Below are 25,825 nucleotides of genomic sequence, written 5' to 3' on the forward strand. Positions count from 1 at the left end.
ATTTTTCCTATTTTGGAGAATGTTCTTTTCACAGTGATATTGTGATATTTCCACACTATTGGAGATGCTTTTCTTGCTCTTTCTCCCTTCTATTAAAAATAGAGAAAACAAACAAGTCAACAAATACAAAACAAAAAAGACAAAAATGCTATATTAGCAAGAAAGAAAGTACTAAAATAGGTCAGATGTTACAGCTTGTTTACTAAAAAACTAACTTAAGGAGTTCATTCATGAGGAGCTGAACTATCATCTGACCCATGTGGCATTGGAGATATTTGGCTAACAAAAGCAAATGCCTGTTCACAAAGGCATCTTTATTATTTTAATAGGTTTGATTACATTTTGACTTCTGATATATTCAAGCACTTCCTTAAAAAACCATTCTGTAAAAGTCAGGAAGGTCAAAATTCTTCCTAAATGTGTTACTTTTTACTTTGCTGAATTACATTTTTGCAAACAACACTCAGTGAATGCCTAAAACAGATATCTAAGTAGAAATCAGCCTTATTTACTAGAATACTTTTAAAAATCTGATTTTATCTCACCGATTGAACTTATGTGAGATTCTTACTCTATAGAGCTGAAACATGTGAATCTTGGATTCTTTTGCAATGCAAGACAGGTATATTCTGCAATTATCCTTTAAAGTTACTTTTACTTTCTAATCAGCTTTTAAAATGAAATCCTTTCTCCTTCCTTGACAGATAAAGAGATTCAGTAATCTATTTGGGGTGGTGGTGGCAGGGAACCTGTTCAATATTAAAGGTGGGCCAGTGCTTTCTCTCTCACCTTCAGCTGCCCCAAAATTCTTGATTCCTTTCAAAGCTCTTAGTTATATCCTTAGAGGATCTGATCTCTGAGATGATTATGATGGCCCTTCTCTTTACTTATTTGTAATAAAAAAAATTAAACCTTGTTACACAGATAAGGAGTTCAAATAATTTTTTACATGACTACTTTAAGAAGTTTTGAAAGCCTAAAGTTTTTAAATATTCTTTTTTCTCCATTTCTATTGCCTCTGTTTTGCTCTTTCCCTAAACATATGCTAAGTCTGCCACTACATAATCCAACATGGATACAGTTTTTGCAGTATTGAGGCTGAAGGCAAAATGGTTTACCTACTACTCTAGGCTTCTTCTACCTCTGCTGGGGGGTAATTAACAGAGATGTTTATTTTAGGGGAAACACTCTTTTCTGAAGGAAGATAGGGAGGCAGTGAGTGAATTTTCTCTTTCCCGGGTAAATATATTTCCTACCTTGACTAATTGCCTCTTATGTAGCAAGAATTTTCTCCTGGGTTGTAAATTGGCGGTTATATAGACAACAGTGATGATATCCCATTACCACAGGCTCCCAGGCTGATGGCCCCAAACATTGAGCAAAACATGCATGAGATGAATGGCGAGGGAAGAGTCTTGAGTTTGCTTGTAATGTTTGTAGGAAAAAAGTATTACCCAAGTCTAAATTGAGCCATAGACATTTTTAATAAATTTGATGTCAGCCAGGTGGAAAATGATCTTAGTAAATACACACATGCCGGCACCCACACATAAGTACAATACATGCACATACTGTGGAGTAACATGTACACAGAAAAGAACTATTTAGACTACAACATGGAATAATTCTCCCTAATAATTCTTATATTTTATATCCAACCTAAGCATGAAAAGTGAGAGAAAACCCAAGAACAACATGTAAATTCAGTCTTCTTTCAGTCAAATCTCATATATGAAAACCAGGAATAGAAGTAATGAGTCATATATGCTAGGAAGATACATCAAATATTTTTGTTTAAACTATAGAACTGGCAGATTTTCTGGTTAAAATAGAACATTTTGTAATTTTGTTCTATAAGTATTTTTACAATCAAACAACACATACTTTTTCAAATTTTCTTAGCTGCAAACCTATGTATTAAAAGTGTATAATATGCCAAAAGTAGTGACAGATGCTTTTTCAACAAAATCTCTACAGCAAATCAATTGGCAACTTCACTATACCCTGGAACAGAACCATTTTAAATTAAGTAAAGGAGTAGCCAAAGGCAACGTGCCTAGCATGTGCCTTTTTATCAGAAAACCAGTACATATATTCTTCCTTTTGCTCGAGGGGAAAACTTTCTAAGTTCAAGAAGTCCATTCCTCCTCATAAACCCAATATCTTTGCCAAAGAAAAGAGCTGGACTGTTATCTAAGTATATGGATAGCAATAAACATAATTCTCAAAGAAACAGTTCCATTTCCCATTATAAATTGGCTTTAGAAATAATGCAATTTCTGAGTGAAATGCTGACATTTATTTACGATGATTGCAAATATGTGATTTCTTTATATGTTATCTTCTGTGCTGGAGCAAGTGCTAGTCTAAACATAGCTTGGGACCAAAAAATTGAATTTTGAATTTATAAAACAAATCTTCAGAGGTGGTTTCTCATTAGTCTTTTCGCAGGCAGAGCTATGTTTTTGCAAATTCTACATATCCATTATTATATAAACAAGTAGCCCCTAAAATATCTCAAATTATATATAACAGTGTCATAGGCATATTATTGAATATGCTTGAAAGTCTTGCTCTTACAAGCCTTTAAAAAATAACTACTAAATACACTGTCCTAATGACACATAAATAAAATTCTCTCCCTGCATTTGAAACTGTTTTAAACACTACTACATAATATTTTCTTCTCTAGATGAAAAGTTTTAACCAGTGAAATGTTGAATTCTTTGAGAAAAAGTAAATAATATCCTTGTGGTTCTCCTGCTGTAGTCGTTTTCCATACTAGTAAATTGCAATTTGTTTTTCTTTCAAATTAAAAGCTGCATAATTAAAACTCATAGTTATGTTTTGCACTTTTTATAGGTCAGACATCTTTATGGTATAACTGTGTTTGAAGATTATTTGTATGCAACCAATTCTGATAACTACAATATTATAAGGATAAACCGATTTAATGGCACTGATATTCGCTCGTTAATTAAAATGGAAAATGCTCGGGGAATCCGAATTTATCAAAAAAGAACTCAACCAACAGGTAAGCGGCAGACTTCTTTATAACCTTCCTAATGGTAGATTGAATGGGGATATAGTCCTTGTGCTTTTGTAAGGTGTTGAAGTGAGTGAGTCATAAATTCTCTGCTTTGACAGCAAAAGTGGGCATGTCTGCTTGTTAAATGGAATAGAGCTCCCTTCACAAGTCTAAATGACAAATTGTTCAGTTCCTAGTGAATCGTTTCTACAATGGAATTGAAATGATAGCTAGGTTTAGATTCAGGAACGGGCTTTCAGTTGTGATATATGCAGACAGGAAACCCAGATACTAAGGTTATTTTTTTTTCCTTTTTCGGTGTAATTTTCGTAGACATATTTAAAACCAGGTGACTGCCTTGCAATTTCTGTCCAGTGTTTATTATAATCATTGGGCTCTCCTAACTTAACATTTCAATTGTTCTTTAGCATATGTTCATTAAAAAGTAATTTTTAATGAGAAAGCAGTTTTTCTCAGAAAAACAAACCAGTTATTTCTATAGGAGATTAGTGATGCTGGTCATCAATACAATTTAGGTTCAATCATACATAAAATAAGAAAATATAAAAAAATCACCAGCTAACATTTTTGTTACTATTTTTTTTTTTTTTTTTTTGAGACGGAGTTTCATTCTTGTTACCCAGGCTGGAGTGCAATGGCGCAATCTCGGCTCACTGCAACCTCCGCCTCCTGGGTTCAGGCAATTCTCCTGCCTCAGCCTCCTGAGTAGCTGGGACTACAGGCACGCGCCACTGTGCCCAGCTAATTTTTTGCATTTTTAGTAGAGACGGGGTTTCACCATGTTGACCAGGATGGTCTCGATCTCTTGACCTCGTGATCCACCCCCTCGGCCTCCCAAAGTGCTGGGATTACAGGCTTGAGCCACTGTGCCCGGCCCACATTTTTGTTATATTTTATGCTTGCATTTCAAATTAAAACTAATCTATAATTATTTAAGCATTATCATCTACCTAATCATGGCTGTACACTGTCACAAATATGTTTACAACAGATTCAAATTTTAAATTCTGTAAGCTTATTAGAGTTTAATATTAGGATTTATTCATTTATCAATTTTTCATGGACAATCTACTATGTTCCAGGAGCTATTCTATATATTTTGTGAATATAGCAGTGAATAAAACAGACAAAATACTCTTGCCTTTATGGATTTGCACTCCAGTGGAGAAGCTGTAATACAAAGTAACTAAGTAAATTGTGTATTATATTGGAAGATAATAAGTGTCATAGAGAAAATAAAGAAGGTAGGGAGGATAAAGTTGTCAGGGATGGGAGAAGTCTTCAATTTTATGTGGAATAGTCAGAAGAAGTTTCATTGAAAAGACAGCATTGAATGGTGACTTGAGGTATTTGAAGAACAGCATGGGGATTGGTTGTATTAGTCCATTTTCACATTGCTAATAAAGACATACCCAAGACTGAGCAACTTACAAAAGAAAGAGGTTTGATTGAACTTAACAATTACATGTGGCTGGGGAAGCTTCACAATCATGGCAGAAGGCAAGAAGGAGCAAGTCATATCTTACTTACATGGATGGCAGCAGTCAGAGAGCTTGTTCAGGGAAACTCCCCTTTTTAAAACCATCAGATCTCATGAGACTTATTTGCTGTCATGAGAATAGCATGGGTAAGACCTGCCTCCATGATTCAGTACCTCCTACTGGGTCCCTCCCATGACATGTGGGAATTCAAGATGAGATTTGTGTGAGGACACAGACAAACCATATCAGGGCTCTCTGGGCAACAGGGATGAAGAAGCACAAAGGCCATGAGGAAAGAGCATGTCTAGAATATTTAAAGAGTGACAAGAATAAGTATGTCTCTAAAGCAGAATGAATGAGGAAAAGAGAGGTAGGAAATGAGGCTGGAGAAACAAAGGAGGACCATAACAAGTAGGGCTCTGTAGACTATTATAAAAAACTTGTGTTTATACTTTTAGTGAGATAGAAAGTCCTTAGAAAGCATTAAACAGAAAAATCTCATGGTATGATTAACATTTTTAAAGAACCATAGGGCTAGTCCGTTGATAATAGGTAGTGAGGAGGAGAAGGATGAAAGGTTACAGAGGATAATAGATTAGATCAAGATGGCAGCAGTGAAAGTGGGGAGAAGTAGTGAAATTCAGAATATAGACAAATATAGGGCCAACAGAATTTTCTGACACATTACACGTGGAGTATAAATGAAAAGAGAATTAAGGATAATGACAATGGACTAGCTAGAGTTGTCGAAATAATTTATTTTTTAGATAGGGAACCTAAGCATGGAGTGGATTTAGGACAAAGACCGTAGGATTAATTTTCATGAGTTACTTTATATGTTTATTATAAATTACAGTGACAATATTAAGGAGATATTTAAATGTACAGCTCTGGAGTTGAAGGGAGAAGTCCAGGCTTGAGATACCAATGTGAGAGTCACTGGCAGATAGGTGACATTTAAAGCCATGATGATGGATGTGAATACCAAGGAAGTAAATACAAATGGAGGAATAAGATTCCAAGAAATGGCCGGGCGTGGTGGCTCACGCCTATAATCCCAGCACTTTGGGAGGCCGAGGCGGGTGGAATCCCAGCACTTTGGGAGGCCGAGGCGGGTGGATCACGAGGTCAAGAGATCGAGACCATCCTGGTCAACATGGTGAAACCCCGTCTCTACTAAAAAAAAAAAAAATACAAAAAATTAGCCGAGCATAGTGGCGCGTGCCTGTAATCCCAGCTACTCGGGAGGCTGAGGCAGGAGAATTGCCTGAACCCAGGAGGCGGAGGTTGCAGTGAGCCGAGATTGCGCCATTGCACTCCAGCCTGGGTAAACAAGAGCGAAACTCCGTCTCAAAAAAAAAAAAAAAAAAAAAAAAAAAAAAAAAAAAAAAGATTCCAAGAAATGAGCACTGGTATATTCCAACAATAAGGCAAAAACAATAGGAAAAAACAAAAGAGGAGACTGAGGTGAAGCTTCTTAAATACAATTGACCATTGGATTTAGCAACATGAAGCTGATTGGAATCTGACAAGGCAGTTTCAGGATGAAGTGAATACTTTAGTAGAATGGGTTTGAGAGAGAGAGAAAGAAAAAGACTAGTAGAAAATGGTCATTGGTAACTTTGCATAGTGTAGATGTACGTTAGAGCTGAGAAATGGAGAGCTAGTTGAAAGAAGGTTTGTTGTGGGAATCTGGGTTAAAAGGTTTTTTTATTAGATGTAGAAATGGTATTTGTATGTTAATGGACACGATCCAATGGAAAAAGCAAAAGCAGTGATAAAGGTGAGAAAGTGGAGAACTGGTGATTAGATGAAAGGAGATGTGATCTATCATATAAGTTGAGTGAGGTTAGAAAACAAAAATAACACTCTTGGCAGAGAAAAAATAGGTAAAATTGCATTTCACTCATCTTTTCATTTAGAGAATAAAGAATATAAAGAGAATAAGCATAATTTTTAAAAGTATAGTAGTTTTATTATAAAGAGAATATTGCCATGGTATTCATCATCATTTCAAACAAGTGGATGAGCTCAAAGAAACATCATTACAATAATACATAAAATCGTACATATTCTGATTATTTTTTTCACTTTGATTCATCTTTCTTTTCTCTTGCTCTCCATTTATTACTTTTCTTACTTTTTTTGTTTACTGGTTCTTAGGTTCTTATGCTCATGAAATATTCTTCTACTCCTCAATTTCTGTATATACTCAGCCTCCACCATTTGACAACTACACACACACACACACACACACACACACACACACACACATTTTATTTTGTGGTAGGAGTCTCAAAATGACAACAGACTTAAAAATTTTAAAAATATTTTGCCTCAGCACTTCTCAACAGAGTATACATAATCACGCAATCACATTTCTTATAGTTTAGGTGCCCATATGATGAATTGTTTCAAAGGAAATCCTTTCTCTGCTTAACTACCTAACCTGGGATTATTTTTATGGATCTTTGTATTCATTTTAGAAATTGGTATTTAAAAAAGGACGAAAAGCGTGTACCAAAAAAGTCATGTTACCTTTATTTTGCTCACCTGTGAAGAGTTTAAATTAGTATAAACAGATTTTATTTCTTAGAATTTTTTTTTTTTTAAATGCTCACTTAGGAGGATTCTGTCAAATCCCTATCTTCTTCTATGGGGTTTAACCTCTTTTGTATTCAATTATGGTGCTCAATAATTGAGTATACAAAATGTTGCTAAGATTCCTTTTTTTCACTATAAAAATTTTTGACATAGTGATGGACATAGTTATCTTGCCTTTGAACTTGAGTTTCACACATGCTGTATTTTATTTGTTGTAGTCAGAAGCCATGCATGTGAAGTGGATCCATATGGAATGCCAGGGGGCTGTTCACACATCTGTCTACTCAGCAGCAGTTACAAAACTCGGACCTGTCGCTGCAGGACTGGCTTCAACTTGGGAAGTGATGGCAGGTCATGCAAAAGTATGTTGTTAAAATCAAACATTTTGCCAGCAGCTACCACTTCAGAATAGGATTTTAAGTATTAATTAGCAGCAACAACATCAGTCATAACATGAGACTTCATCAGGTGAAGTTTGCCTACAAATATATACAGTCCGTTTTTCTCAAAATAAGTATTTTTTTTTGTGATAATATGAACGAGAAACTAACCAAGCTGTAGAATCACTAAATTTATTGATTTTAGGGAAACGTATGTTAAGGCAGATTTCTAGGAAGTTGCTTTCCTTAATTCCCTAAGGAATGTTTTTGAGCTAATGAACTGGAATTATTAGTTGATCAGATTTCCTCTCATCTGAACCAATGTTACTCCTCATAATAGGTGTGTTGCTTGGTTCAACAGAAACCCATGTATAGTGAGGCTTCACTTTATCCAGGATCACTGGGGACTGATTTACTTCATGATTTAATTTTCAAGTAACTGAAGCGATACTAATTAAATATCAAACATTTAATAATGTTAACAAAAATGTTCTAATCTCTTATATATATAGTTTTATTTTTAAAATAAGCCAGCACAACTTGTTTTAATTTAAATATGGTAATAAATATTTTTAAAATGACTTTCATAACTTAATATTTTGCCAATAATTAGTTAAGGTCTTTTCCTGGTGTCTTGATAATCAGGTATAGTAGAATGACTCTGGTTAAAATGGTCCTAGTGGGGACTGTTAGTCTTTAAATTTTCCCCAAACACCATTATTTTTAATTTTATGGTGACTGCTTTTTCCAGTGTCCAGTCTGTCAAAGTGACAACTTTTTATTTTGTCAGGCCTCTCTCTCTCGTCACAATCCTGCCATCTCTTCCACTCTCTGGTTATATGCTTACTGAGGACTGTGAAATTAGATCACTAAATGTGTGAGAATTTTAAGTCTAAATGGTTAGCGTTATTAGTAATAGAATATATAGTTTAAAAATGAAGAACCTAAGAGGGTAAACTATGTTAAAATGTATTCATTTTTGTACTTTGTTTACATTTTTAATTTGTATTTCTGATTTTGTATTAAATGCTGGGAATGTGAAGGTATCAGGTCTCATGTTCCTAGGCCTTCTGGATAATTGAGGGTACTGAGTTTGAAGCCTCACAATAAAAGAAGTTTAGCGTGGGGGTCCATGTGTGTGTATGTAGTGTGTGTATGTAGCATTTTAAAAATTGATCTGAATGCCACTTGGGAAATATAATCACACACACACACACACACACACACACACATACATACACACATGCATATATGCATACATACATACATACACACATCATTAGGGGAAAAACGTAAGATCAGAATTGCATATTGTTCAATCATCCCTAATGTAGTATATCACTGGGGTACAGTAATACTCATCAGAAGTCATTCCAGCTATTTGAAGCAGAAAGGGATTTAATGCAAATAGGTGCCTACAAAACCTTTGAAAAACCTGGACCATTAGCTTCTAGACTGGGTCTTTGAAACATTCCCCCAAACACCATTAAACTAACCTGTCTGAAAGCTGGAACATCTACCATACTCAGAAGATAGGGCATCAGGAAACCACAAATGAAAATGTTAACTTTAAAAACATACCATTTAGCTGAGATCCAGGGATTAGAAACCTTACATCACAACTATCAGATACAGACTTAAGTCACATCTGATAGTCCCTAACTGGCAGAAGTAAATAAATTAATTAAATTAAATAAAAAGAGGAGGAGGGGCGAGACACCCTATTCCTCGCCTCTTGATATGGAATGGAAAAAGACTGCTGTGGAAAAATTCAATGTCTCTGTTAGATTAATACCAGCAGAAGTGACAAAAAGGGGACCTTTGCCTCACTTCCATATTCTAAACTTGAGCTACTATACCTGATTTTAGGTAGTTAAATGAAATCCACTACTCTTGGCTATATGAGTGTCTGTGAAACATAATTTTTAGTATTCAATTGTCTATAGTACAAGAAGGCACACTAGAAGAAACTTAAAGAGGCGTTAAAAAATGCCTAGGAAATGACTAAAGAAAATAATGGGGAAGATCATTACCATTCTTATTTAATACATGCATACCTACATACATGCACAAACACTGACACATATTAAATCAATGAAGTACTAGGTTTACCAATTACCAATTAAGACATCAATTAAAAGTAAAACCCAGCGTTGGTGTGATGGCTCAGGCCTGTAATTTCAGCACTTTGGGAGGCTGAAGCAGGTGGATAACTTGAGCCCAGGAGTTTAAGAACAGCCTGAGCAAAATCGCAAGACCTAGTCTCAACAAAAACTACAAAAATTAGACAAGCGTGGTGGCACACTCCTGTTATCCTAGCTACTTGGGAGGCTGAAGTAGGAGGGTAGCTTGAGCCCAGGAGGCAGAGGTTGCAGTGAACCCAGACCTTAGCAAAATGGGCACTGTAAAACCAACATTTCTGTGCATTGCTAAAAAAATTAGAAATTGATATTACAATTGATAGGACATTTGGTAAAAAATATAATGATCATAAAATTGACACCATCATTTGACAAGTTATCCTACTTTTGATTGAGAAAATTAAATGTATTTATAATAAAAGCAACTAAGAAACAATATAGCTATCCATACATAGGTAAGCTGACTGTATTATATTGCTTATCTAGTAGGGAATATTATGCTGCCATTGAAAGGAATGTTTGAAGACTTTTTAGTGACATGACAAAAAGTCATTACAGTAAAATGAATTTTTATATAAGATCCCAGTTTTTGAAAAATATAAAAGTATATATGTATGTAATATTGATAGAAAATACTTAGAAATGTTAATATTTTTCAAATAGATCAATAGACTTTAAAATCAAATGAAGTGTTATTTTAAAATAAAATGTCCTTGACATCAGGTAGACACTGAGAGGCTATGAGGGCAATGAGGATAAGGATGCTGATGTAGTTTATTCTGTGATTTCATCTAAGAAAATGTGTGAAATGCTAAATTGAAAAAAGTATGCTTATCTGAGCATTATTATAATGATGAAAATAGAAAACCATTTGGAAATTACAGAGTAATTTCAATAATTTTGGTAAATTATTATATATCAAACAGAAACAAGGCTTAAAATAATGGTTTAATATAGATAATAATCTTGATTCTAAGATTAGTCAATAAGAACAGAATACAAAATTGCGTGTCTACTTTGATATAAGTAAATATACATTGAAAAACTACCTGCATACTTTAAATTGAGATAGTCATACAAAAGAATGCTATAGAGCAATAAAAAGGAATGAACTATGACTACAAAAGAGTGGATGAATATCAAGGATATAATAGAAATTAAATTAATCACAAAATTAACATGCAATTCAAACTTGAAAAATTAATCTGCTTCTGGGAAATGCACTACATATGTGCTAAACATCTTTTAAAAATATGTAATAAACACAACAATCAGGATATTGGCTCTTTCTGAGTTGGAGAATGGGTTTGGGACACATTCATGTCTTCCAGTGTACTGGAAACATTCAGATTTGTGCCAGGTACCTGGGATTTGTTTTATTTTTATTCTCTATATATGAAAATATGATATCAGTTCCTGTCTTAGTTGCTGAGAATGATGGCTTCCAGCTTCATTCATGTCCCTGTAAAGGACATGATCTCATTCTTTTTTACAGCTGCATAGTATTCCATGTGTATATGTGCCACATTTTCTTTATCTAATCTATCATTGATGGGCATTTGGGTTGGTTGCAAGTCTTTACTACTGTGAACAGTCATGCAAGAAACATACATGTGCATGTGTCTTTCTAAATCATAAAGCCCCTAATGCATATGGGGGTTTATAAATTATAAAGACAAAAATTTTGCTAGAATTACAGGATCTCATTCCTTTAATGGCTGCATACATTCCATGGCATGTATCTACCACATTTTCTTTATTCAGTCTATCATTGATGAGCATTTTGGTTGGTTCCATGTCTTTGCTATTGCAAAGAGTACTGCAATAAACATTTGTGGGAATAAGTGTCTTTATAGTAGAATGATTTATATTCCCCTGGGTATATACCCAGTAATGGGCTTGCTGGGTCAAATGGTATTTCTGGTTCTAGATCCAGGAATCACTATACTTGTAGAACAAATGTTTTCCACAGTGGTGGAACTAATTTGCACTCCCACCAACAGTGTAAAATGTTTCTATTTCTCCAAAAACTTGCCAGCATCTATTGTTTCCTGACTTTTTAATAACTGCCATTTTGACAGGTGTGAGATAGTATCTCATTGAGGTTTTGATTTGCATTTCTCCAATGATTAGTGATGCTGAGCTTTTTTTAATGTTTGTTGGCCACATAAATGTATTCTTTTGAGAAGTATCTGTTTATGTTCTTTGCCCACTTTTTGATGGGGTGGTTTATTTTTTTCTTATAAATGTGTTTAAGTTCCTCGTAGATTCTGCACATTATACCTTTGTCAGATGGGTAGATTGCAGAAATTTTCTCCCATTCTGTAGGTTGCCTATTCACTCTGATGCCAGTTTCTTTTGCTGTGCAGAAGCTCTTTAGTTTAATTAGATCCCATTTGTCAACTTTGGCTTTTGTTGAAATTGCTGTTGGTGTTTTAGTCATGAAATATGTGCCCATGCCTATGTCTTGAATGGTATTGTCTAGGTTTTCTTCTAAGGTTTTTATAGTTTCAGTTTTGCATTTAAGTCTTTAATCCATCTTGAGTTAATTTTTATATAAGGTATAAGGTGTAACCAAAGACTGCATGTTCTCACTCATAAGTGGGAATTGAACAATGAGAACACATGAACACAGGAAGAGAACAATACACACTGGAGTCTGTCTGGGGTGAGGTACAAGGGGAAGAAGAGCATTAAGACAAATACCTAATGCATATGGGGCTTAAAACCTAGATGACGGGTTGATAAGTGCAGCAAACCACCATGGCACATGTATACTATTGGTGTAACAAACCTGCACACTCTGCACATATATCCCATAACTTGATGTAAAATTTTTTTAAAAGTTATCAATAATCTTTTATATATATTTAATATTCAATTACAATAATTTTAAAAACAGTACTTTGTATTGTTTATAAATAATTGCTTTTTATTATTTTCCAAATTTTAATAATATATTATTTTACTTTACTATGACTATCAATTATTGTGTGGTTAACCAAATACAACTGAGTCTTTTGTATCTTCAGTTTTATTAATAAAGCTCAGTATGTTTTTCCTTATGCATAATATTTTCTTTAAAATTATTTATAGTAAACCAAGCCTAAGATGCCCCAGTACTTAGAGATTCTTGTATTTTTTTCTATATAGAAGTCCAAAAAAGGAAATTCATTCTATAGATAGAGCTACCTTGATGCTGACATTTTAAACTCAGGAGACAGTTTTTTGTTTGGGGTTTTTGGTTTTGTTTTGTTTTGATAAGGCCTGTATTGTACATCAGAGTTACTATCAGACAGCATTAGCCTCTAAGATTCATTAAAATTAGAAGATAAAGGGTTGCCATAACTGGTGTTTAATTTTATTTCTAAAAAGAATAAGTCACACGTTTAGGCAACTGTAATATATTCACATGCAAGTTAATAATACTATATGATTCTTTGTTTACTTCTGACAGTTTGCAGATGCAGACTTGGAGTTGGTGTGTCTTAAATGTTCTGACGTTTTTAGCATTGTCAAATATAATGAATGGTACAGTTAGTATCAACAGAAAATGCTAGATAGATTGTAATACACTACAAAATTAAATGTGCCGGATGTTTTTATAAATGCCCATTTTACAAGTTATCTAATGATCTGTCATGTTTTTGCTATCTAGACAGTTACGGACAAAAGGATAATTAACTACATATAACCCATTCATGGAAGTAATTTCTGTTTTAATTAAAGTAATGCAATTAGCTGGCCTTCTAGCATCAAGATACATTTGGCACATTTTAGAGTTTAATTTTTAGCATTGAATTTAAAAACCACTAATTGTGCCAGTTAATTAAACAGTGGCATTATGCAGTATAAAGAAGATTAAGCAGCATCAGTTGTTTATGTTTGTAATCTTTGCTCTGCAGGACCAAAGAATGAGTTGTTCCTCTTTTATGGAAAAGGGCGCCCAGGAATTGTTAGAGGAATGGACTTGAATACCAAGATAGCTGATGAATACATGATCCCCATAGAAAATCTCGTAAACCCTCGTGCTTTAGATTTTCACGCAGAAACCAATTATATCTACTTTGCTGACACCACCAGTTTCCTAATTGGCCGGCAGAAGATAGATGGCACAGAGCGAGAAACCATCCTGAAAGATGGTAAGTGACATTGTGACATTAACATCAAACTACCGAGAGATAAAGCACTTTAAAAGGATAAATCCAATGTATGTCAGGCTAGCTTTAACCAGAACTCAAGTTCTTCTTGTTGGTTTAAAAATATTCGTTAATATTATTTCTTCAGTATACTGGTATACTAAAGCCTTCATTATAAAATGGAACTTGCTGTTGTCTACTATATTCTAAACATTATTGAAATTATAATTGAACTATTATCCATCTTCTGGGAAATGTCAATTTACACTGATATATTTACAGTGCGATATGGTAGAACACACGATTTAATAGGATTTCAGAGACTTTTGTAATAGTTGGTTTTCCTTAGAATATTGATCATGTCACTCAAAATGCATGAAAAAATCAATGTTCACACTGTCATCACAATTCTTGCATTTTATTATTTTATTTTACAAATCACTGAAATGAAGTTTTCTAGAGTTGTCCTTGGAATATCAGAATCTCCAGAGAAACTTAAAACATTTATACATTTTATTTATAGGTACATATATGAAGTTATGTACATACAAACAGATATACATATATTTTATTAAAATCAGTGTATTTAGTAAATTATTTGGCTTAGGAACAACTAATCTAACAAAACAACATTAACTTTGTTAAAAGTAAAAAAGATTGTAAATAATAAAGCAAATCAGACCTTCACTGGTTGCCAGGCATCTTTAGGTATGTGAACTAATTATTCTGGGCCTGTTTCCTCGTATATAAAGTCTGCTTACTTCTTGAATATTTTAGAAACACATGATTTGAGGAACACTAATTGTGTGCTATTGTGTGAAGGACACCATGGTAGTTATTGCAGGAGATAAAAGAAATTTTAGCCAATGACTTCTGCCTTGAAGGAGTTCATAATCTACCTTTGGAGATGTTATAAGCACACAAAAAGTTTGAAGGCATCGCAGTATGTAATTAATAAGTTCAAAGCTGTCTTCAATAAATATATGATTAATAAGGAATCCCCATGTAATGAGTATTCACAGGAAGCAAGATATATCTTTTTTTATTTTTTTGAGATGGAGTTTCACTCTTGTTGCCCAGGCTGGCGTGCAATGGCACAATCTCGGCTTACCGCAACCTCCTCCTCCATTCAAGCAACTCTCCTTTCTTAGCTTCCCAAGTAGTTGGGATTACAGTCATGTGCCACCATGCCCAGCTAATTTTTGTATTTTTAGTAGAGATGGCGTTTCTGCATGTTGTTCAGGGTAGTCTTGAACTCCTGACCTCAGGTGATCCGCCTGCCTTGGCCTCTCAAAGTGCTGGGATTACAGGCATGAGCAACCACACCTGGCAGCAAGAGGTATTTTATGTGGGTATACTCTGAGAACGTTTTGTGCAGGCAATGGTATTTGGGCTAGATCTTAATGGAGAATCATTAAAGATGGAGAGGAGGATGTTTCTGCAACCAGAAATTCCATGAGAAAGATAAAGAAAAGCACAATCTCTAGAAAGAGGATGTGGGGAACCTAAATGGAAAGCTACTAGTGGTTTCCGTTGCATGTAATAATGGAAGAAGAGAGTGGAAAGTGAAAGGGGCTAAAATAAAGGGCCTTGAATGTAAGTGAAGGTGTTTGGAGAAAATCCTGAAGAAATGAAAGGAAATGCTTTTGAGTCAAAGAATAGTGTGAGCAAAGTGATATTTTAGAAGAATCAATATGGTTGTTTGGGGCAGCATGAATCACAGATTCATTGAGATGAGAAAATAGGAGAGAGATGAAGTAAAATTATTTACAGCATGGATGGTAGTAAATGATGGTTTCTCCAATTTTTTGAGGGAACAAGAGTATGAGAACAGCCTTCATTCAACACACCTTTACTTTAAATCAAACCCGATAAAAAGTATACTTTCTATGTTAAGATAGAAATATCCCTGTTTTGCGTTTCTTATAATTTATGGATTAAGCCAATGTAAATCCTCTGTAATTTAAAATTATGAAGGAGTATTTAATTTAAGTTAATATTTTCACTTTAAATTGGATGTGACAGAGGCTATTTTTCTCTGTAATGTGATAGCAGATGATCGAGTCCTGACAGTTACAGTTAACAGTGAAACTTGTACATTCTGTAGATAACATTTACATTGTTTTGTTTTTGACCAAGATACTTTCTTTTATTATTATTATTATTATTGTTATCATTATTATTATTATTTTTATGGAGTCTTGCTCTGTTGCCCAGGCTGGAGTGCAGTGGTGTGACCTAGGCTTACTATAACCTCTGCCTCCAGAGTTCAAAGGATTCTCCTGCCTCAGCCTCCTCAAGTAGCTGGGAGGATTACAGGTGTGCACCACCACGCCCAGCTAATTTTTACATTTTTAGTAGAGACAGTGTTTCACTATATTGGCCAGCATGGTCTCAAACTCCTGACCTCAGGTGATCTGCCTTCCTTGGCCTCCCAGAGTGCTAGGATTGCATACGTGAGTCACTGCACCCAGCCAACCCAGACAGGACTAAAATATAATATAGAGAGCTTTTGGTTTCCTTTTAAATTGAATCAGTTCCGGTGCTATGACTGGATGTTCCTGCTAATATCCTAACTTTGAGAGTGATATCAAGGACATTGGTGGTTCTTTGCATTCCACCCACCACAACAGAGATAAACTAATGGCCACAATGACCGGCAGGCACATCTGTCCAGTACTGCTCTGGCAGTATGAAGATTATGAGAACATTTTTCAAATTTTTACACCTGAAATGTATTTAACATTTTAATATTTCTACATAAGGAATAGCTTAATATCTTTTTATTAATTTATCTTTTTTCTTTCCATTAAAGAGAATAATGATAGACATTATAGTATGTGATTAACATGTCTAAGCAGACACTTAGATTTGGTAAATGACAGCTTGTCATTCTTGGAATCAGAAAAGTTAAATTCTATGTGTATTCACTGATTTAGGTAGAATGTCTACCATTCAGCCTGAAGACTGAGAGGCAATGCTTGTGTGACAAATGATTTGGAAGCTTGATAGAAATTCTGAGTCATTGATACATTTGTATGTTTTGAAGGACAAGCGTATAAAGAGTTTACTGTTTGAAAAGAAACATAAATGTCTTGAACATATTCTGTGTAAGCTTAGATCCTCCCTATTAAGAACTAAAAACAAGAGTATTTCTAAAAAAAAAAAATCCATGTTCATTTCTTCTTTGATTTTTTTTTTTACTCTTAGAGATTTATTGAAAACCCCCTAAATGTTGCCTATCCTGTTGGCTTTGTTTGAAGAATCTCATGGGAGAAAATAGCAATTAAATATATGAGAAAAAAATGAAAATTGTCCATTTACTATACTTACATGTATCTCATTTCATCTGCTAAATGAAAACATATTACTGATTTATTAAATATAAACTTCTATAAGGACAAGTTATTTACTAATGAGCATTTTTTCACCCTCCTAGAATTTTTTGCCAAAATTTTTTTAAAATTCATACTCATCCTTTTTAAAAAATTAATTATTATTTGTCAATAAATAAAAAATGAGTGTCACATCTGGGCCAGGTGCTGTTCTGGGTGATAGGAATGCTTCAGTAAAGAGGATAAAGTTTTATATTTAGCCTATAACCAACAGTGGAAAGCAGATAATAAACAAGTAAACATGTAAATGAATAGGATAATGATAAGTGCTATAAAGAAACTACAGTAGGGTACCGTGCTAGAAAATAAAAGGAGTATCAACAGGAGGCAATGTTAGATTAAATGGTTAGAGAATTTAAATCAGCCATTCTTGCCAGGTATAATTGTTACTTTCTATAACAGAACAAGATAGATGCTCTTTATATGACTGTATTCATTTTTGTCTTCTTGGGTTTTCTAAGATTCATTTTTTATTCTAAAATGAATTATAACTTTAGCAGAAAGGAAAAAATATGAAAATGAAAATTTACTATTCCATTTATTGTTACATGTATTCCACTAGTGCAGTACTTGTTTCAAAACTGTATACATTAATTCTACTCAAATACAGATATTTAAATAGAAGAAATGTTAAAGTAACCTTTCATATCATTTCATATTTTTAAAGTATTAAAAAGAATTCAAAGGATTTTTACCTGGATTTCAAAGTTATTAATGCTTACAACTTTAACAGAAAAACTCTAGTTTCCATAGATCCCATAAATAAACTGGGGACTTGAGATCACTGTTCTAAATAACACAGAGGCTTTCTTTAAAGCTTTTTTCAAAATAGACATATAAGCATAACGTGGATGGAAAAGGGTGATAATTTTGCTATTTCTTTCATTGTGGCATTGATGAAATAAGATTCAATTCATCTACTTCAAGTCATAAGTCATGCTGCAACTAAAACAGTGTAAATATTAAGATTTATAGAAGTACAGTTCTTCCCAACTGTGACTTCTTTTTTCTTTTTTCTTTTTTTTGAGACAGAATCTTATTCTGTCACCCAGGCTGGAGTGCAGTGGCATGATCACAACTCACTGCAACCTCTGCCTCCTATACTCAAGTGATCTTCCCTCGCCAGCCTCTCAAGTGGCTAGGACTGCAGGTGTGTGCCGCCATGCTCGGCTAATTTTTGGATTTTTGTTTTTGTGTTTTTTGTAGTAACAGCCTTTCACCATGTTGCCCTAGCTGGTTGCAGACTCCTGGGCTCAAGTGATCCAATTGCCTCAGCCTTGCAAAGTGCTGGGATTACAGGCCCTAACAGTGATTTTTATAATTTTCAATAAAATATGAACCCAAGAATACAAAATTGACCTCTATTATAATTAAATGCAAGTTTAGCAGGATGTGTCTTTTTAATTTTAAACTATATCACCTTATTTTGTGATAATAAAATCAATGACAGTGATAATAGTGAACATTTAATGAGTACTTACTGTGTATCAAGATTGCTCACCTTATGTTCATTGTCCCATTCAATCCAATCCACAACTCCCCGAGGTCAGCACTATTATTAGCTCCATTTTATAGATTGGAAATTGAGACTCCGGCAGATGAAGTCTTTTATCAAAGTCACATAGCTAGTAAGTGATACCACTTGTCAAGAACTGTGAAAGTGCTGAGATCTTGTTTGCAAGCTAAAACATTAGCCTGCTACACTTTCATAGATACTGGTAGAAGACATGAAACTTCTGAGACAAAGTACAGTTTATTACTAAGATCAATAACAATAGCCAGAGTATCCGTAATTTTGTTTCAGAATCCTGATCTTTACTCCCCACAGGGTAACCCGAAGGTGACAGCTGCACATACCATGGCACCTGGTACAGAAGACAAATATGGAGCTTAGGGAACACTGATTTTTTTTCTTTCTTTCTCTAACAGTAAGCATGCCTGTTCATTGCTCCAGAAAAAGTTACTTTCGCCATCTGCTAAGCCTATAAGCAATCCCGCCTTTTGCTTCAGAGAGAGACATAATCTCTATCTTGTAAGGATATTTGCCTTATTAACAGAGAGGCACTTGGCTTCTATTTTCTTAAGGTGGGCAGAAATGTGAGAGAACCTTGGAACCTTGTCTTAGTAATACCGATATTCAAGTTCCTGTGATCTGATTTTGGAGTCTGTGGTATGTTGAACAATGCCTTCCAAATAATATCTAGGTCCTCAACCCCAGAATCTTTGTTAGCTTGTATGGAAAAGGGGTCTTGCAGGTGTCAGTAAGTGAAAAGAATTTTGGGTGGGAAGAAGATGTTGCTTTTTTAAAAAAATTTTGTTCATATATAGTAATTGTACATATTATAGGATACAAATTTATATTTCAATATATTATACAATGTGTAATTATCAAATTAGGGAAATTAGCATATTTATCACCACAAACATTTATCATTTCTTTATTTTGCAACTATTCAGAATCCTCTTTTTAGTGTTTTGAAAAAATGTTTCACCAAATTAGCATTAACTATATTCACTCCCTACAGTGCTAGAAAACACTAGAACTTGTTCCTCCCATCTTGCTGTAACTATGCATGTGTTGAGGCTCTTGAGATAGGAAATTTTCTTGACTCATCTGGAGGTACCCTAAATGTAATACCAAGGAAATTTATAAGGGGGAGGCCAGACGGACAAGGGAGGAAGTAGGAGTTGTGACTATGGAAGCAAGAGATTGTGCGGCTTCCAGAAGCTGGAAAAGGCAAAGACATGGACTCTTCCCGAGAGTCCCCAGAAAGGACCAGCTCTGCCAGGACCTAGACTTTAGCCTGGTGAAACCAATTCCTAGCTACTGAGCTTCAGAACTGTCAAAGAATAAATTTATGTTGTTTTAAGCCACGAAGTTTGTGGCAATTTATTATAGCAACTATAGGAACCTAGCAGAGTCTGTGTTCTTACCCACTTGCTATGCTGATGTACTGACTATATATGAAGGTGTGTTCTATTTGATTGACATACAGAGTAGGTACGCGTTTCCGCCTTGTAATCTCAGAAGAGAAGTTGCCTTTAATTCTGTTAAGAATTACATATTACTCTTTAATTTTATAGCTTCTGTAAATACCTGAAAAACTGAGGTCTTCCTTTAAATGAAGGTACTATTTTAGGAGCTATAATGTTGAAAAGTAGTGAATATGTCTGACATGATCCAAGCTAGGTTTCTCTTTTATGATATTATGAAGAAAATAATAGCCAGAAAGAATGGGAAGCAGTCTCTTCCTATCAAACCTATTCTCCAAAAGATGTGTTTAAAGTTCATCTGTTTATATGCTATCAAAGGATAGTGCTATATTCATGTGATTGCTTATTTGGCAATTGAAGGGCCGAGCCCTATTCTTTACCTCTGTCCTGTCCCCAGCATCTTCAGAATTCCCTTGTGCATTTTATAATTAGCTGTCCCTCCAATTGTGACTTGAAATGTATAGCCCATCTATTATTCCCTGATTTATCATTCTGTTAATTAGAAATCCTACTACTGACACACAAGCACACACATACACATGCATGCATGCGTGCACATACACAGACACACACAGACACACACAATCACCAGGTTAAGACCCACTTCAGAACTCTGGAAATAGGATAGCCTCTACTCTAAATAACCCTAGGGAAGGCACACACAACAGATTGCAGGATGTAATCTGTACCTTAATGACACTGACCTTATAGTAGGATTATCATTTTCTGCACTTTTAAATTACCTCTTATCCTTGGATTTCAATGATCTTCAGCATTGTATTACTTTGTCAGAATTTCTCATAAAGATTGAGCTTCATAGTAAAGAAGCAAACATGCTGAGATAACACTAATGAATTATGTCAGAGTGTTCTTATGAACTTTAAAATGAGATAATGCCTTATAAAACATTTTAAATTAAGAAAAGCCTTTACTCTTTGTTGTTGGATTTCAGGTAAATATCAATCTTGTTTCTCTGCCTTTAACTCTGAACTTTCTTTTAAAGAAAAGCTTTAAGACTCTAAGAGATATATATTCTGACCAACTATTAAAGGAAATAACAAATACATTTGTCAGTCATGCAATATATTCTAAATAAACTTTAAGAGAGATTTGTCAGCATTTGCAACTGTTGAGATCAATGAACATTGTTATCATACTGAGTATGAATAATGTAGCCTGCTTGCACATACTGGTTCTTGTGACTATGAATAAGATGATGTCTTCATGTAATTTACTTGAGATTTATTTGATTATTGAAAGCAGTGTTTATTTTACAATTTAATTTGTAAATACATGTTTATCATATTTTTTATTTCTCAAGAACTAGATGAGATCATTGAAAAATAATTCAAACCAATATATGTAGTTTTGTCTGCAAAATAGACATGCGTAAGAGAAGATTAAAATTTGGGTTACAAAAGCTATCAAGTGATGAAAGATGGAATTGACCATGGTGGCTAGAGGGTTCTAGTAAACATGGATGTTCTAGTAAAACATCCCTTCCTTTATTTCTACCCAAAATAAGCATATGTACATATGCATAAGTATTGACAAACACAAAATATACCCATATGCACTACAGATGTGAGCTCAAAAGAGCTCTAGAAACTTTTGTAAAGAAATCTATTATAAATGTTAGGTTCCTGGGAGGGTCAAAAGAGAGAAGGTGAGAATGCATGGTAATCACTAAAGTCCCACAGAGCTACAGTAGCCCCTTTATCAGTGGTAGATAAGTTCAAAAATTCTCAGTGGATACCTGAAACTGTGGATAGTGTTGAACCCTATATATACCACATTTTAGCCTATGCACACATATCTACAATAAAGCTTAAGTTATAAATGGGCACAGTAAAAGACTCACAACAGTAATGATAATAAAATAGAAAATGATAACAGTATGCTGTAATAAATGTTATGTGCATGTAGTCTCACTCTGTCTCTCTAAGTATCTTACTGTACTGTATTCACTCTTCTTGTGGTCTGTCCATGTTACAATCTGGGTGGCCAGTAAGTGAATAACACATAGGTAACATAGAGTGTAGACATGCAGGATAAAGGAATGATTCCTGTGCTAAGCAGGACTGAGTGGGATGACAGTGCAAGGTTTCAAAATGTTACTCAGAATAGCAGGCAATTTAAAACTTATGAGTTGTTTACTTCTGGAATTTTTCCATTTAGCATTTTCAGACTATGGCTGACAAAGTGTAACTAAAACCATGAAAGGTAGAACCATAGTTAAGTGAGGACTATTGTATTCTTATATATATAATTGTTACATTAATAAATATTCTAATAGGTAATTTTTCATACACTTAAATAAATTACCAGTCTTCAGAATGGATTAAAATAAAAGAAATACATTCAACCCACTTAACTTTATCATGCTTCACATTATGGAATTCTTCTTGCTGCTTCAGAAGTCACTTAGAAATTCTTCATTTACCAGGAATACTATTATGAGCATTAACTATAATTGTACTATTGCTTAGGTTAATTAATACAAATTTCTCAACACAATATAATCAATCTAGACTGACTTTACTTTGAGGATACCAAAGTAGAAAACACACTGCTGGAAACTGTGAGACTGGACAACATCCACAATACATGCTGAGAAGATTCCCATGACACTAGCAATTATAAGAATATTTTAGGCAGTGGTAATAGTCATTGTATAACCAGTATGTTGAAAAATGTGACTCTGAAATGTCTACAGCATAACTATTTTTTGTCTCCCACTGACCTTTAAAATTTCCTCGGTAATCTTTCCTACTACAGATCAAAACTTGGTCAAATCCCAATTCTTTCTGTTTACATCAGGTAATAGAACTGTCAATCATTTTAAGTCAGAAATACAATCTCAATTTGGTAATTAGAATGCATAGTCTACCATATAGACATACAAATCAGAATTTTAAATTTGTAGCATCAAATCTTACTAGTTTCCCACTTGTGCTGCCTCTGGCTAGAAGCCTGGAGAAGGACAGGAGGGCATATTTGTTGCATTCTCTGTTTCTCTGCCCTGCATTTATTTTCCTACCCCTCCCAGCTTGCTAGATTATTTTTTTTAATTATTTTTATTTTTTACTTTTCTGGGCTGCATATCTGTATGTCCCTACTAGTTAGCTTCTGATGCCCTCTCATCTCTCAACCTTGATTGGAAGAGGTAAGAGTGGTAAAAAGAGGTAAGGAGATAAAAATAATCTAATTTGAATTAGTCCCATTATAGATTAGCCTCTTAGTGAACCTGGTAGATCTTTTAAAATGGCCTCTCTTGAGGGGTGTGTGTGTGTATGTGTCTGTGTGTGAGCGCATGCATGTGTGTCTGTGCTTGCCAATGTTTTTGGAAGTCTTCTGCTGGATCTCTCTAATTTCATTGCCTTTGGTCAAAGGACATGAAACTTTTGCTTGTGACTTTGCATCTCTGAATGTCCATTCTCTTATGTTTGTGTCCCTGTATGCAGCTGGACAACCTTATTGCGCTATATCAAAGATATCTCTATGCCAGAATCTATCCTGTGTGGTCCACCTTTGGTCTGCAAAATAACTGTGAGCCTTTTGCCCCATTAAGCTCTGAAAGTGCAGCCATAATGCAAATCAGCCAACACTACCCTGCCTATTATCCTATAGAATGTATTTATCTTTCTCAAGTGTGAGCCAGACGTGAGACATTCTGAGATGTGAGTTTCATGCATGGAAACAAAAAATCAACTGTAGAGAGCTCAGTTCAAAGTCCTCTTAGAGGCATCACAGAACTCCATCACTAGAGTTGAGGTGAAAAATATCCCTCCATCCTCTCCTTCCTCTTTTAGAGGTTCACATAACTGAAATTTATGTCTGAAGAAAAGCAAATTTATTGTCCGTTTATTGTGTGAAGGATTTGATCAATCAAATAATTAGGCTAGGTTTGGGTTTTGTTTTTGTTATAGTTACTTTTACGAAACCAAAGCTTTCAGATTCCTCCCTTGGTGGACAGATGCTACCTTGTGTTTAGGGTGGGACCTGGAATACGTCTGTTCATCCTTCAGTTTTCAGTATTTCATGCATGTCTGCCTCACTGATAGGTCTCTCTCTACATTCTTATCCTTCTCTCAATGGTAGAGTGCTGTGACCTGTTACTAAATGGAAGATTCATGGTGGGTACAAAAAAGGTTCTCTGTTCTTTTGTTCTAATCTTGGTCTTAGGTCCTGTGTGTCTGGTTTTGAAGGTGGGCCCTTCTCCCCTGGCCGTGAAGCTCTGCCTTATATCTGGGGGAAGTTTTGGGCAAGAAATAATCTTTTGCCCCATCCCCAGGGTAGCAATCGTCAGTTTTTTATATCAATACAGAATTTTGGGTCCAAGCAATTTTTGTGCCCTCTTCTAGGGTCAGACAGCTTTTGCTCCTATTCTTTCCTGAGTGTTGCTTTACTTTTGTCTGGGACCACTGGCGACAGAATTTCTTTGCCATTTCAAAGCAATATATTAGTGTTGCTTACTATGAGTAACAAGATTGTAGTGGGACCAGGAGCTTTTCTTACCCCTCCCTCAGGAACACATGGCTTTGCCTTTTACTTGTTGTTCAATGACAGCTTGTCTTTGCAGCTTACTTTGCCTTTGGTGGAGAGACGGTTCCCTGCTCTTTTTCTAGAGACAGATTTTTTTTGTTTATACCTACTTCATAGTAATGTTGTCTTGCTTTAGGGAGGTGGAAGGTGTTCTTCCACTTCCCAAGTGGTTTAACAGTTTTCCTTTGTATAATAAGAGAGTCAGGATTGGGTGAGGTTCCATGTTTGTGAGACACTCGGGTATCTGTCTAAGGTTTCCGTTCTGCTTTCCATCTTTCTCTTTTAAAATCAGTGAAAGAAATTCTTTGTGTTGGATATTCCCAGGGATTCTAAACTCTCACATAAAACCACACTCAGTTTTAAGAATATTTTACTATTATAGCTTTTTCTAAAAAAAGAGACATCTGCTATTATGGTGTTTGTCTCTTCCTCCCATGCTATGGCAAAGGAATAATATTTCATGTGTTCTGTTTTGCCTGGAAAAGGCCTGTCACCCTTTGCATTTCAGTGTATTTTTCTGTCTTGAAACCTCAGCTTTTGTTTGGATTCAAATAAAGTTGTGATCTTGTAGATTATTAGGTTTTCTTTTATTGTTATTCTTTTGTGGCTTTCTGCATCTTAAGCAAAGCTGAGCTCTGAATGTTTATAATTCATTAATGCAAATAGCGATTTGAGAAGCAAAATGAAAATAGTTTTAAAACTGCTTTTTTCCCCTTTTCCTTAGCATTAGAATCAATTAAAAAATAGTTGAGCACTTCCATGAATATATGTGAATCCCTTGTGATGCTTTAAACATCTACAGTTTACACATAAAGACATTTTACTTAATGCAAAAAGATTTAAATGTTTTCTTCTTTCAATAAACTCTTTTTATATATATTTTTTACAAAAAAATGAAGTAGTAAGAGTTTTTACTTTACAAAAAGAAAAATTAATTTATGTGTTATGTTATCAGAAACAAAATATTTTGTTTAAAGACATGGTGCAGGATGATATCATTAAAAGTTATCTAAAAATCTGAACCTTATTTATTGTAAAAATTTCTATTCATTTACCTACAAAAATATCATATAATTGCAAAATATCTGTCAGATGGA

General features: G+C 34.6%; 1 protein-coding gene across 4 annotated transcripts in view; it reads left to right on the forward strand.

Moving 5' to 3' along the window:
- LRP1B (LDL receptor related protein 1B) overlaps positions 1-25,825 on the forward strand; it is a 1,941,900-nt gene that overhangs the window by 1,099,256 nt on the left and 816,819 nt on the right. For all 4 annotated transcript variants that reach the window (XR_013518953.1, XM_078327882.1, XM_078327883.1 and 1 more), the window contains exons 9-11: positions 2,863-3,034; positions 7,353-7,496; positions 13,561-13,797. Coding sequence is in view for 3 of the 4 variants with exons in the window: in XM_078327882.1 (XP_078184008.1) it covers positions 2,863-3,034; positions 7,353-7,496; positions 13,561-13,797 (553 nt within the window). In the remaining variant the exon portion in view is untranslated. The remainder of the gene's footprint in view (positions 1-2,862; positions 3,035-7,352; positions 7,497-13,560; positions 13,798-25,825) is intronic.

The sequence above is a fragment of the Callithrix jacchus genome, chromosome 6, assembly GCF_049354715.1.
Source record: "Callithrix jacchus isolate 240 chromosome 6, calJac240_pri, whole genome shotgun sequence".
Lineage (NCBI taxonomy): Eukaryota > Metazoa > Chordata > Mammalia > Primates > Cebidae > Callithrix > Callithrix jacchus.